Source organism: Bos javanicus, chromosome 1, assembly GCF_032452875.1.
Source record: "Bos javanicus breed banteng chromosome 1, ARS-OSU_banteng_1.0, whole genome shotgun sequence".
NCBI classification, from domain to species: Eukaryota; Metazoa; Chordata; class Mammalia; order Artiodactyla; family Bovidae; genus Bos; species Bos javanicus.
Window position 1 is genome coordinate 58,973,356 of NC_083868.1, and position 12,730 is coordinate 58,986,085.

Sequence of the window (12,730 nt, forward strand, 5' to 3'; positions counted from 1 at the left end):
GGAAAAGGACTTCAGGGAAGTTAACAAGAATCTCTTAGTAACATTTTTGCTCAAATTTCTGGTTTTCTCTTGCTCACCCACCTATCTTTTCTTTCTCATTCAGGTCATCCCTTTACCCTCACCAATCCAAGACAGCTCTTAACCACTGCCTTCTTATTGGAGTGTATTAAACTGTACAGGTATGTGTATATGTATAAGGTATACATTTTATCAGTGATGTAGTAGAGATAGCATCTGCCAGGAATCAGGATTCATGGGCTCTGCCACAGCCAGCTGTGAAAACTCTGGAGAGTCACCTAGTCTCTCTGAATTTCACTTTACAGTTGTGGAAACTCAAATTGAGAGAGGGATGCCAGAATAATCTAAAGACATTTATTCATTAATTATCATATATCCTATGGGAGCACCCAAAGTTACATCTTATTACTAGGGATATGAACCATCACTTGGTTAAGGTAGCTTTTCCAGTGTAAAGCTGCTATTTTTCCCCTTGTAATTAATAAACCTCTTAGAGAAGACACTTTTGAAACTATTCAATGGAGCAGATGTAGGCCACTTTACAAATAAATTAAAAAGCCCTACCAACAATAACATTTCACTGATTTTCCGAACTTACTAACGCCATAACAGTGTTATATTAGATAGTTACCGGCAGGTCACAGTGGGCATTAAAAGAAATACAGTTCTAATATTAATACCATGGCTCTAATTTTTAAAAATAACATTAAAATATGTATCTGTTATGAAAGCAGTATCTGCTCGCTGTGAAAACCTGGAGAGGTATAAAGGATATCCATATTTCTACCCAGGCAACATTTCCAGAGTGTAGTGGTCAGCACGTTCGCCTTACATATTTCTACCCAGAAAAAAACACTGATAACACGTCAGTGCTGTTTCATTGTACAACTAGTATTTATTAATTTCTCCAATATTTATCACTATCTATAATGTTATTTTCACTATCTTTGTGTATAAATATTTGGATTTCTGATTATTTATTTAGGGTAGTTTTCCTAGGACTGGAATTTCCAGGTCAAGTGATAATAACATTTTTCATGGCTCTTATAGTTTATCACCAAATTGCTTTCTGGAACATTTAAATCAGTTTGTTCACCTAGAAGGACTGCATGTTCCCTGTCTCACTGTATCTGTGGATAAGCTTTTAACTTTTAAGAGAAATGTCTGGTGAGTGAACGTCTGTGGAGTGCCCACTGTGAGCAGAGCTTCTGGCTACCATCAAATGTTGTTTTCACAATTTATTTTAGGTCAGCCCAGATTTGTCAGGGCTTGAGAGCAATCTGAAGAGCAAGGCTGACCTTAGCAAGAACTCACTAAAACACTGGTGATTGCTTTCTAAAAGGAAGGGCATCTGGAGGAGGCCTGAGCCTGGCACTTGAAAGAATGAAACGCACGTCCACTGCTGAGCTGATTTAAATTGGGTGGGATGAGAGCAATCAGGAACACAGGGGGAAAAGCTGCATAGGCGGATGGGGGTGGAAAAGATTATCTAATAGGTGTTCCTGGCTTTGAGTATTCAGGCACTTCGGGCACATTGTCCTTAGGCTTCTGTAGTTTATGCATCAGTGCTGTTTCTCAGAATAAATACATTAGTAATTTCACTTATGAAGCTCATTCTCTGCCTAAAGACCCACAACAGTACTACATCCTGTGAGGACTATTTTGATTTCCCTCTTTTGTCAGATATTTTTTTTCTTTATCAGTGGCAGTAAGGCCATGGTGACTCTCTGTATGATTATCTGAAGATGGGACACTGAGGCAATTCACAACAGAATGAGGCAAATTTAGAAAATGTGCATAAGGAAACATTTTCAACCTTAAAAACATTCAGGTACACAAACAGATGCAAACTAACCAACAAGATACCCATTAGAAGTGTAAAAATATTGAAAGTGATGACCTCCCCCAATGCTGAGTGCAGCCCACTGCCAGCAATCATGTAAATAAGTACAACCCATTGGGAAATGAATTAGGCAATGTTTCAAGAGTCATAAAAGTCTATACCATTTAACTCAGTAATTACACACCTAAGAACATAATTCAAAAGAATGAAAACACTCTATGCTTAAGGATGCTCACTGAACTACGTACTGGTGACAAATCTGAAATTAGCTGAAATGCTTACCAGTATGAGGAGTGGAAGTCATTACATAAACTATGGTATAGGAACTCAATGGAGTAAAATACAGACCTTTGGACTCCAGGCAATGTGGTAATTACAACAAGCAGAAAGACAAATTAAATGTATTTTATGGTTGCAATTAAGTACCTAAAGGAACCAAGACCAGGAGGAAACATGGAAAAATGAAAATAGCTAACTTGTTAAGATGATGGAAGAGTGGGCGATTTCTCTTTTGTGTCTTGTTATTGCATTGTTGGTACATTTTAAAAAACTTTATAGAGTACTTCCAAAATGACTGCTTAAATAAAAAAACTTCACGCTGCTTATCACAGCTGGCTTACATTTTCCATGCTTCTTCCACTGTGCGTCGCCTCTCAATTATCTCCCTCCGCAGCTTTACCATCTCCCTTTGAATCTCCTCCTCCTCTTTCTTGGCCTCTAGAGCCTTCCTTTTCTTCTCTTCTTGCACCAGATACTGAGCCTCTAAGAACGCCGATTTTTTCAGGGTCTTTTCAATTCTCTGGCGCTCCAGTTCTTTCTCACGTCTTAAGCGATTTTCTTTTACCTTCAAGAGAATACATCAAGGTTGAGATGCAGCCTTTCAAGTAGAAAGGGATATGCAAAACCTAAGAACACATTTTGAAGTTCAGAATACAACTACATTGAAACATGCCGGCCCAGAACCCCACTGTTTATCAGAAAAAGAGGGGAAGTTCATTTGTTTACTGGGTAATGGCCAATACAAAGTTTTAAATGAAGTCAGGAAAGACAACCCCAGACAATTTGGGAATTATCTGCACCATGAAAAAGTTGAAATCGAATGGGTTGTATGCTAAGTTCTGGATTCTTGTTTAGTAATGATTTCCTATCCATAAGATCTTCCAAGGTGTACATTACTGTTATTTATTTAGGCTCTGTCTGTACGCTAATTATAATTTAAGAAAGGATAAGGGTATTTTTGATAGGTTACTTTGTAAAGGCTAGAACAGTCAGTATATTTACTGACTTCAGAAACATCATGACCTTTTATTCAATTCTACCTTTATTTAAATTTATCAGTGATCTGGATCATATTTGGAAATCAAAATCATGAACCTCACAGACATTTCTGAATAAGCATAATCATTTTTATTTCAAATTCATTAATTTTTTAGAGGCTTAACTAGCTATGAATTAGAGAGTGGTCCTTTCCTTCCTGTTTCACTTAACTTTACCCTTATCTTATTCTCCAGCTATGACAAGACTTCTAGCTAATGAGCCATTTCCCCATCTTTCTTCATAAATCCCAACCAGGCTCATATTTCTACCCCAGTTTTTCTAACATCCTTAGTGCTGCTTCAGCATAACTTATGGTTTAAAGTAATCAGAAATTCAGTATTACAAAAAGACAGCACACACACATACAGACATTAATTCTAGTCTGGTCTTGGTTCTGGACATATGGGAAAGACTTGGTCATTCTGACTTCCTGAAGCTCCTCTACAAAGTGTTGAGATGAATCTTTTTCCTATAACCTACTATTCCCTTTGGAGAAAAGAAAGTTCCCATATGCCTTTCTAATTCAAAACAGATGAACTAGATTTAATTCAGCTCTGTCCTCCCTTTCAAATTATAATCACAAAATGAGTAAATTTTTCCACTGTCTAGAAAAGAATTATCATTATAACATTCACCAGAATATTCGTGATATTAATATCTTGACACTGCAATTCAAAAACCAAATTCAAGCAAAACCCAATCTACATATTTATAATGGGAAGTACCACATCCAAACTAATAAAGCTTAGCTCACCACTCTCTTGGTCAAAATCAATTATTCCTCTTTTTGGTTTTCTTAAATTGTTTCCTATCCTCAGTTTATGAGCATTATTTTTCTTCTGAAGTTCTTATATTTTATTTTTATTCTTTCTAACCAAACCACAGATGGCACCCTTTTTCACAATAAAGCCTAAGTCTTTATTTAAGCTTATTAAATGTGTTACACCAAGATTGCTTCCTGTTATCCATTTTAATTTTGCTTTTCCCTCCCACCTGCTTATGTCTCATCTCCATGGTAAGACGAGGATCCTTCTGCCGCTTCTTGTCTTGGTTTTCATTCATTCCAAGATCTTCCAATATCCCAGAATCCACCACGTCTTTATGGAGCAGATGGTCTATGAATTTTTGAACAGTGGTACTTTCATCTTCTTCCTCCAAATAACCACATAAATCTGGGGGAAACAGAACAACAACAAAAAAGGGAAAATCAAAAGAATTTTTTTAAATTTAATTTTAGTATAATTTCCATATTTATATAAATAATCCTGGTACAATAAAAATACAAAGCTGTGAGTTCAATAAATAGTAACTGATAATGCCAATTGGATGAGTACAACTCTCAGCAACTACCTTCAACTAAGAGGAAAAAACCTCCGCTCATGAGGAACTGCCTTCACCCAAGTCACTAACTTCCTCGCTGCCAAATTTAAAAGATACTACTTTTACATTTGTATTACAAGGATTTAAACGTCCTTGACGACTCCAGTGCTCTTTGTAAAAAAGGCTTTAGTGTGGTATAACTAACATACAATAAACTTATAAATATTTAAAGTCTACAGTAAGTTTTGACATATATAGATACAGTAAATATCATTACAATCAAGATAATGAATTTGTCTGTCAGCTGCAAAAGGGTCCTCATGCTGATGTGCAATCTCTTCCTCTAAGTTCTTCCCATGCTCTTCACCATATCCCAAAGATAATCCCAGCCCTGCTTTCTGCCAAAAGATTAGTTTATGTTATCCAGAATTTGGTATCAATTAAATTATATACTATGTATTCTTTTTGGCCATGCTTTTTTAAACTCAGTATAATTATTCTGAGGTTCATTCATGTTGTTGTATCAATAGTGTATCCCTTTTTACTGCTGAGTAGTATTCCACTGTATGGACATACCACAATTAATTCATTTTTCTCATCTGGAATAGACATTTGGATTGTTTTCAGATTTGGGCTACTACAAATAAAGTTGTTATTAACATTTGTGTACAAGTCTTTGTACGAATATATGGTTTCTTTTCTCTTGGGAAAATGCCTAGGAGTTGAATGGTTGGATCATATGATAAGTACATGCTTAACTTTTTAAGAAATTGTCAAACTGTTTTCCAAAGTGGTTATACAATTTCTCACTCTCACCAGCAGTGCAGGAGTGCTCCAGTTTCTCCACATCCCTACCAAGACTTGGTATGATCAGTTTTTTAATTAAGCCATTTTAATAGTTTCATAGTGGTTACTGATTGTAATTTTAATTTGCTTTTTCCTAATGCCTAGTGATACTGAATATTTTTCTTGCTGATGGTCTGTTTAATTCTATGCATTATTAAAAATGGGGTACTAAAGTCGCCAAGTGTTATTTCTGAATGATCTATTTCTCCCTTTAATTTTGTCAGTTTGTGCTTCACTTACTTTGGGGCTCTTTTTTTAGGTATATATATGTTCATCCTTGTTATGTTTTCTTGATGGATTGACCCTTTTATTACCATAGAATGCCCTTCCTTGTCCTGAGTAACAATTTTTTATCTTGAGCTTATTTTTTCTGAGATTAGTAAGCTGCTGTCACTCCTTTGTGGTTATTGTTTGCACAGTACATCTTTTTCCATCCTTTTACTTTCAACCTGTTTGTGTCTTTGACCCTAGATTGTGTCTCTTGAAACAGCATATAGTAAGGTCATAATTATAAGTTCATTCTGTCAGTCTACATCTTTTGATTGGAATGTTTAATCCATTTATATATAATGTAATTTCTGATAAGGTAGGATTTATGTTCATCATTTTGGTATTTGTTTTCTGTATGTGTCATGTGTATAAATGCCTTTTGTCAGGTTGAAGAATTTACCTTTTATTACTAGATTGCTGAGTTTTAATCAGGAATTGATTTTGTCAAGTATTTTTTCTTTACCTATTGAGATAATCATATGTTAGTTAATAATTTTGATAAACATTCTTTTTTAATGGCTAGGTAATATTTTTGTTCAATGCTTTGATCCCCCAAAAAAGTAACACTATAAGCATAAAATGAGTGAGGCCTAGTACAATACTAGAAGGTAATAACACATCTGAGTAGAGATATAATTAGATCTATTAGCACCATATGAAAGAAAGTAGCAGTTTCATTATGTTTCAGATACACTTCAGAATAAATAATAAGTACTGGAATGCTTCACTCTAATAACAACATCACTAAACTAGAAAAATATCTAAAGGTGACAATCAGTATATCTGAAACAATGAGATATAAAGAACTTCTGAAAGTACTGGTGCTATTTAACCTAGGAACATTGACCTATATGGAGGTTCAGATATGATTACAACTCCCACAAAAAAAGAGAAGACTATTCTTGAGAGAGAGAGAAAATGATATCAATATTTTCTGCTGCACTAAAGGGTAAAAGATGAGGACAAAATCCTAATTTTTCCTAAAAAAGAAAGAATTTATGAAGATTAGAGCCTCACAACAGATGAATGGGCTCTTCCCAGAGTGCAGGCCCTCTATCCTGGAAGTGTTTAGGCAGAGATTATATTATCCCATGTAAGGGACACTTTGGAAGAACCTCTGTCTGAGGGGGTGAAGAGAGTAAATCAGATTAAGTGATCTTGAGGAGTCCCTTAACTTTAAGAGCTCATGCCTCTGTGACTGTAGAGTCCTAAACAAGGGAAATGCTGCAAGATGAGTTCACCAGGGGTGCCTGAGTCATGCAAGGGGAGCAGCCACCACCATCACTATGCCTACCCTTATGCTTAGAGAAGAAATCTTAGACTCGGAGTACAACTGATGAACCCTCACAAGTTAGCTATGTACCTTGTCTGACACTGGCTCTGTATATAAGTAATAACCTCCCTTATAAAGATATTTGAAACATTTTGTAAATACAAAATGGTATGTCAGTGTTTAAATATGATAAAACATTGAAACAGCCATCAGAGTAAACGGTCATCCAATGGAAAGAAACATTCTTAATCAGCATTAATTGCTGTTATAATCACGGTGGTTTAGTCACTAAGTAGTGTCTGAATCTTGCAATGCCATGGACTGTAGCCCGCCAGGCTCCTCTGTCCATGAGATTCTCCAGGCAAGAATACTGGAGTGGGCTGCCATTTCCTTCTCCAGGGGATCTTCCCAACCCAGAAATTGAACCCAGGTCTCCTGTGTTGCAGGCAGATTCTTTACCAACTGAGCTACAAGGGAAGCCCAATCATAAGAAGAATTACAAATAATATAATATTTTAATTTTTAAAAATCACCACGAATTTACTGACCTATAGATAAGTAATTTAAAGTGAATCAAGAAAACTTAAAGCCAATTACAAAACTAAGCAAAAGACAGAAAAGTCAAATAACATATTATTTATTATTCAGAACAATTAAGAAGATTTCTTGGAACCATCATTGATGTTAAAGCTTAGAACAATCAAGTAAGTTCTTACCATCAAACCTGTCATATTTCAAATGTCCACTGGCTTCTGGCACAGGAGGGATACTGGACACAGTGTCTTCAGCATCATTGTCCCCATCACTTGCTAGTTCTTGCTTAAGTTTGGTGTCTAACCAGTCATTGACCAATTCCTGAGCTATCAATAAGACAAAGACATCTTTTTAATATTTCAGTTACTTCAGAGACTTTCTTCATTTGCTATCTTCATTCATTCAATAAATGTTTCTTGAGGCACTATCATGTGTCAAATACTGCTCTAGATACTGTGAGTATAGCCGTGAACAAAACAGGGAAAATGAAACCCATCACCTTGAAGCTTACATTCTAACTGGGGAAGAGAGACAAAGAACCAGTAAGTCAGAAAGACAGAGCAGGAGAAGGAGAAATGGTGTACAAGAAATGGAAGGCGGGTGTTGATAGTTTTAAATTAATTGGGTGGTCAAAGGAGACCTCACTGGGAAGACATCTGAGCAAAGAAGGGAAGGAGGTGAGGGAGTGAGCCAGATGGCTATATAAGGGAATGCCGGGAGCCGGTGAGGCAACTCCACTCGTGACAAAGGTCATGAGGAAGGAGGCTCGACATACGCAAAGGCGGGATCGAGCCTCAGGAGTCCCCCGGATATTCTCGAGCATCTGCCCCCAAAAAACCAGAGTCTGCCTACTTTATTGCTTTGTGCTCTCACCTCTGACTTTACTGGGGGCTGTCCCCTACCACCATCTCGCTCTCTCTGTCAAAGAGTTAACTAACAGCTCCAATTAATAAAGTTCCTGGGCAATTAGGAGTGTTTAAATCCAAACCCCTCAGATGGCTCTCTAACTCACCTGACAAGTTTACCCTGACTCCTACAGCTATACATACGATTGTTTACAGTCTCCCAGCCTCTAGAGGCATGGGAGGCTTAAGATATTCAAATAGCTTAGAGCCTCTCAGAGAGTTAGAAACTGTCAGAATAAAACTAGTAAAAGATTTCATCGATGAGCCAATGCTTGCTGCCAAGTTTTCACATCCCCTGAATTGTATCCTTGAATATGTATTAATTAATAGTTGGTATGTAGAAAAAATAAGTAGTGGCCTTGGTGTTAGTAACTTTAGACCCTTAAGGTAATAAATTCTTTCCTTTGTTGTAAACCCATTACACATCCACCCTATAGGAATGCAATTTTATCTTCGGAAGATGGCGCCAAACCTTAAAATAATTACTCTTAGAGAAAATAAGTCTTTGTTGATAAGTCCTTATCAAGAGTCATAAAATGTTAATAGGCCTTCTGGCCAGAAGATGATGTAAATCATCTAAACCATTTGTATACAATAAATTTGCAGGAAAGAAACCCTGGTTTTTGATAAGGATCAAAAACTGCTGACCTTGCATCCCCTATTATCCTCTACGTGTAACTTAGGGTATAAAAACCCCTGTTGAAAATAAAGCTACGGGCCTTGCTCACCAACACTTGGTCTCCCCATGTCATTCTTCCCTTTAACTTCTGGCTGAGTCTCCATCTGGAGCGTGGATATCCTCTGCGACCATTTATTTGCCTGGGCTTCTAAGACCCACTCGAGAAGGTGTCTAAGGTGGGGCATCTTCCGCTATTCGAGAGGGCGCCTGCGGCCTCCGTGGTCAGAGCTAACCTGGTGTCACGGGTTAAATTGATTTTCTGCGTAAACCAAGCTACTCGGCCTCTTTTCTCCACTGAATTTTCCTACTGAGCTATCCTCATTCTATTACTCTTTATATCTCTAATTAGCATATAAATAGTCACCTAGGCCGTCTCTCCTTCGAATACCCTGGATCAGCCGGGGCTGGACCCCGGCAAGGGAACATGATTCCATGCAGAGAAAAAAACAAGTGCAAAGTCCCTAAGGCTGGAGAGTGTTTAGCGTACTGGAGAAACAGAAGGTGGAATGGCTGGAGGAATTAGTGAAGTGAGGGTTGCTGGAGATGAGGTGGAAGAAGTATTGCAGGGATCAGGGTTGGAGCAGTGGTTCTAGATCAGAGATGAACTTGCCTCCCCGTGGATATCTGGCAGTGACTGGAGCCATTTTTGCCTCCAACAACTTATATGCAGAGTACATCATGAGAAACGCTGGGCTGGATGAAGCACAAGCTGGAATCAAGATGGCCGGGAGAAATATCAATAACCTCAGATATGCAGATGATACCACCTTTGTGGCAGAAAGCAAAGAAGAACTAAAGAGCCTCTTGATGAAAGTGAAGGAAGAGAGTGAAAAAGTTGGCTTAAAACTCAAAAGTCAGAAGGCTAAGATCGTGGCATCTGGTCCCATCACTTCATGGCAAATAGATGGGAAACAGTGGAAACAGTGACAGACTTTATTTTCCTGGGCTCCAAAATCACTGCAGATGGTGACAGCAGTCATGAAATTAAAAGACGCTTACTCCTTGGAAGAAAAGCTATGACCAACCTAGACAGCATATTAAAAAGCAGCGACAATACTTTGCCAACAAAGGTCTGTCTAGTCAAGGCTATGGTTTTTCCAGTGGTCATGTATGGATCTGAGAGTTGGACTATAAAGAAAGCTGAGTGCTCAAGAATTGATGCTTTTGAACTGTGGTGTTGGAGAAGACTCCTGAGAGTCCCTTGGAATGCAAGGAGATCCAACCAGTCCATCCTAAAGGAAATCAGTCCTGAATATTCATTGGAAGGGCTGATGCTGAAGCTGAAACTCCAATACTTTGGCCACCTGATGTGAAGAACTGACTCATTTGAAAAGACCCTGATGCTGAGAAAGACTGAAGGCGGGAGCAGAAGGGGACGATAGATGTTGAGATGGTTAGATGGAATCACCGACTCAATGAGCATGAGTTTGAGTAAACACTGGGAGTTGGTGATGGACAGGGAGGCCTGGCGTGCTGCAGTCCATGGGGTCGCAAAGAATCGGACACGACTGAGTGACTGAACTGAAATGACAACTGGGAGAGGCCAGGAATGCCAGTGAATACCCTACAGTGCACAGTATAGCCCCCGACACAAAAATTATCAGGCCCAAAATATCCACAGTGCTGAGGTTGAAAACCCTTTTTTTCTATGTCTTGACATCATCCGATGTACTTGGGCTTTTACTTTGTATGTAATGGGAAGCCACAGAAGGGTTTTAAGCAAAGAGGTAACATATTTTAAGAGCATCACTCTGACTACTAGGTTACAACAAACTGTAGGGGGACAAGCGCAGAAGCAGGAGACACCAGTTGGGATACAAATATCCAGGAGAGAGGTGATGGTGCCTAGACCTGAAGTGGTAGTATTAATCATGCTCAGATTCTAGAAAATAATGTTTTGAGGTGAAGCTGACATGATTTGCTGATGGACTGGATATGGGATGTGAGAGAAAGAAACCTATACATTTTTTGACCTAAGCAACTACAGGATGGAGATGTCATTTACCGAGGCAGGGAACAAAAAGGGAGCAGTAGATCTGGATGGAAGATGAGGAATTCAGCTTTAGATGAGTTAGGTTTGAGATGCTTATGAGATATTCAAATAAGGATTCAAGGAGGTGTTGGTTATATTATCTGGGTTTCAAGGGACAGAACCATGCTGAAGAAATAAATGTAGGTGTTCTCAGCATACAGATACTATGTAGAGACAGAAGAGGATGAGATCGCCAAAGGAGGAAGGTGGATAGAGAACTGTTGCAAGGACTAAGCCCCAAGCAACTCTGGCTTCTAGGAGTTGAAGAGCTAAGGCAGAACTAGGCAAGCCAACTAGGAAGGAGAGACCCACATTGAGGGAGGAGAAAAACTGGAGTGAGATATTCTGGAAGCCAACTTCCATTTGCATTTCTTTCTTAGTGACATCTTCTTAAATGTAGAGGCATGAGAGAAAATTTAGCATTAACTTCATTATCATCATTACTATACAGCTCTTACAGACATGGTATGGGGATTTTCAAAGAAGAAAAACGTCTATTTTAGCATTCTTCATCATGGTTATTATTATTATTGCACACCTCTAAGGGAATGGAGTGCTTCCAAATATTAAATGATGCTAAAAGACATTTAACATAGATAGGAAGGCATGAAATGTAAAGTAGAAAAAAATGAATCAAAGTGGTTGAAACTAAGTGTATAAAGTATACTAGCAACAGACACTACTGGCTTTCAGAGGAAAGTAGAGAAATGGAACAGATATTTGAGTAACCCCATTTATAATAGTTCAGAATATTTATATATAATTTATGTGTAAAATAATTTGCATCTACTAAATACCATTTATTAGTGAGGAGAGATTTAGAATGAAGTACTCCAAAAAGACAATGAAAGAGGAGACCCTTGGAGGGTTCAACTATAGGACATTTCACGTTGGATCAGAGGCGTGAAGCCCACCCTAAAGTAGAGTTTCTCAAAGTGTGTTCCCCAGATTACTAGTTCTTACTGAATATTAACAGACAGTTGATCTTTGAAAACAATGTTTTATTCATCCACTAACAGTCTCTAAAGTTTCTCAGGATATTAATATGTATTTCAAAATAAAAAAATCCAGGTCTAAGAAGCTTGGGAAATGGGGTAAGTAAACATTTTTTTTTTTAAATGCAGGACTTCTTGGAAATCTTGAGTGACTAAAGTATACTGTGTATTTCTATTGGTGGAGTGGGAGAATGGGTAGAGTAAGACATAGCTTTGCCAATTTCTGAATAAATCTCCTTTCGCCATCTCCAGTACCACCAACTACCCAAGACCAAGTGAGGTCAGAGCACACGCAGACCACTGTAATGGTCTCTCACTAGTCTCCTTCTTCCTGCCCCATAATTCAGTCTTCATATATTAGGAAAAGGTACTACTGTACCTCTGCTTAAATCCCTTCAAAGATGTTAAAACAATAATAAAAAAACTCTTCAATGATATCTGCTCATACTCAGAAGAAACTCTAAATTCTTTCCCCAGGCCTAGAAGACCCTTCTGCAAGCTTTCTCCATTGGGAAGCTCCAGCAACACTGGTCTTCCTTCAGTCCCTCAAGCACACCCAAGCCCGTACTTTAACTCTTAATGTGACCTTTCCCAATGCCTGGGATGCTCTTCCGCCATCACAGCTTGCGTGGCTCTTTCTTGTTATTTAGGTCCAAACTCGGATGACTTATCACTGTCTGACCTTTTGTTTTTCATTT

General features: G+C 38.2%; 1 protein-coding gene across 3 annotated transcripts in view; it reads right to left on the reverse strand.

Moving 5' to 3' along the window:
- The window catches only part of CCDC191 (coiled-coil domain containing 191), a 98,896-nt gene that overhangs the window by 77,115 nt on the left and 9,051 nt on the right, over nucleotides 1-12,730 (reverse strand). For all 3 annotated transcript variants that reach the window (XR_009738307.1, XM_061427093.1, XM_061427089.1), the window contains exons 4-6: nucleotides 7,604-7,747; nucleotides 4,172-4,350; nucleotides 2,482-2,705 (exon numbers count right to left, since the gene is read on the reverse strand). Coding sequence is in view for 2 of the 3 variants with exons in the window: in XM_061427093.1 (XP_061283077.1) it covers nucleotides 2,482-2,705; nucleotides 4,172-4,350; nucleotides 7,604-7,747 (547 nt within the window). In the remaining variant the exon portion in view is untranslated. The remainder of the gene's footprint in view (nucleotides 1-2,481; nucleotides 2,706-4,171; nucleotides 4,351-7,603; nucleotides 7,748-12,730) is intronic.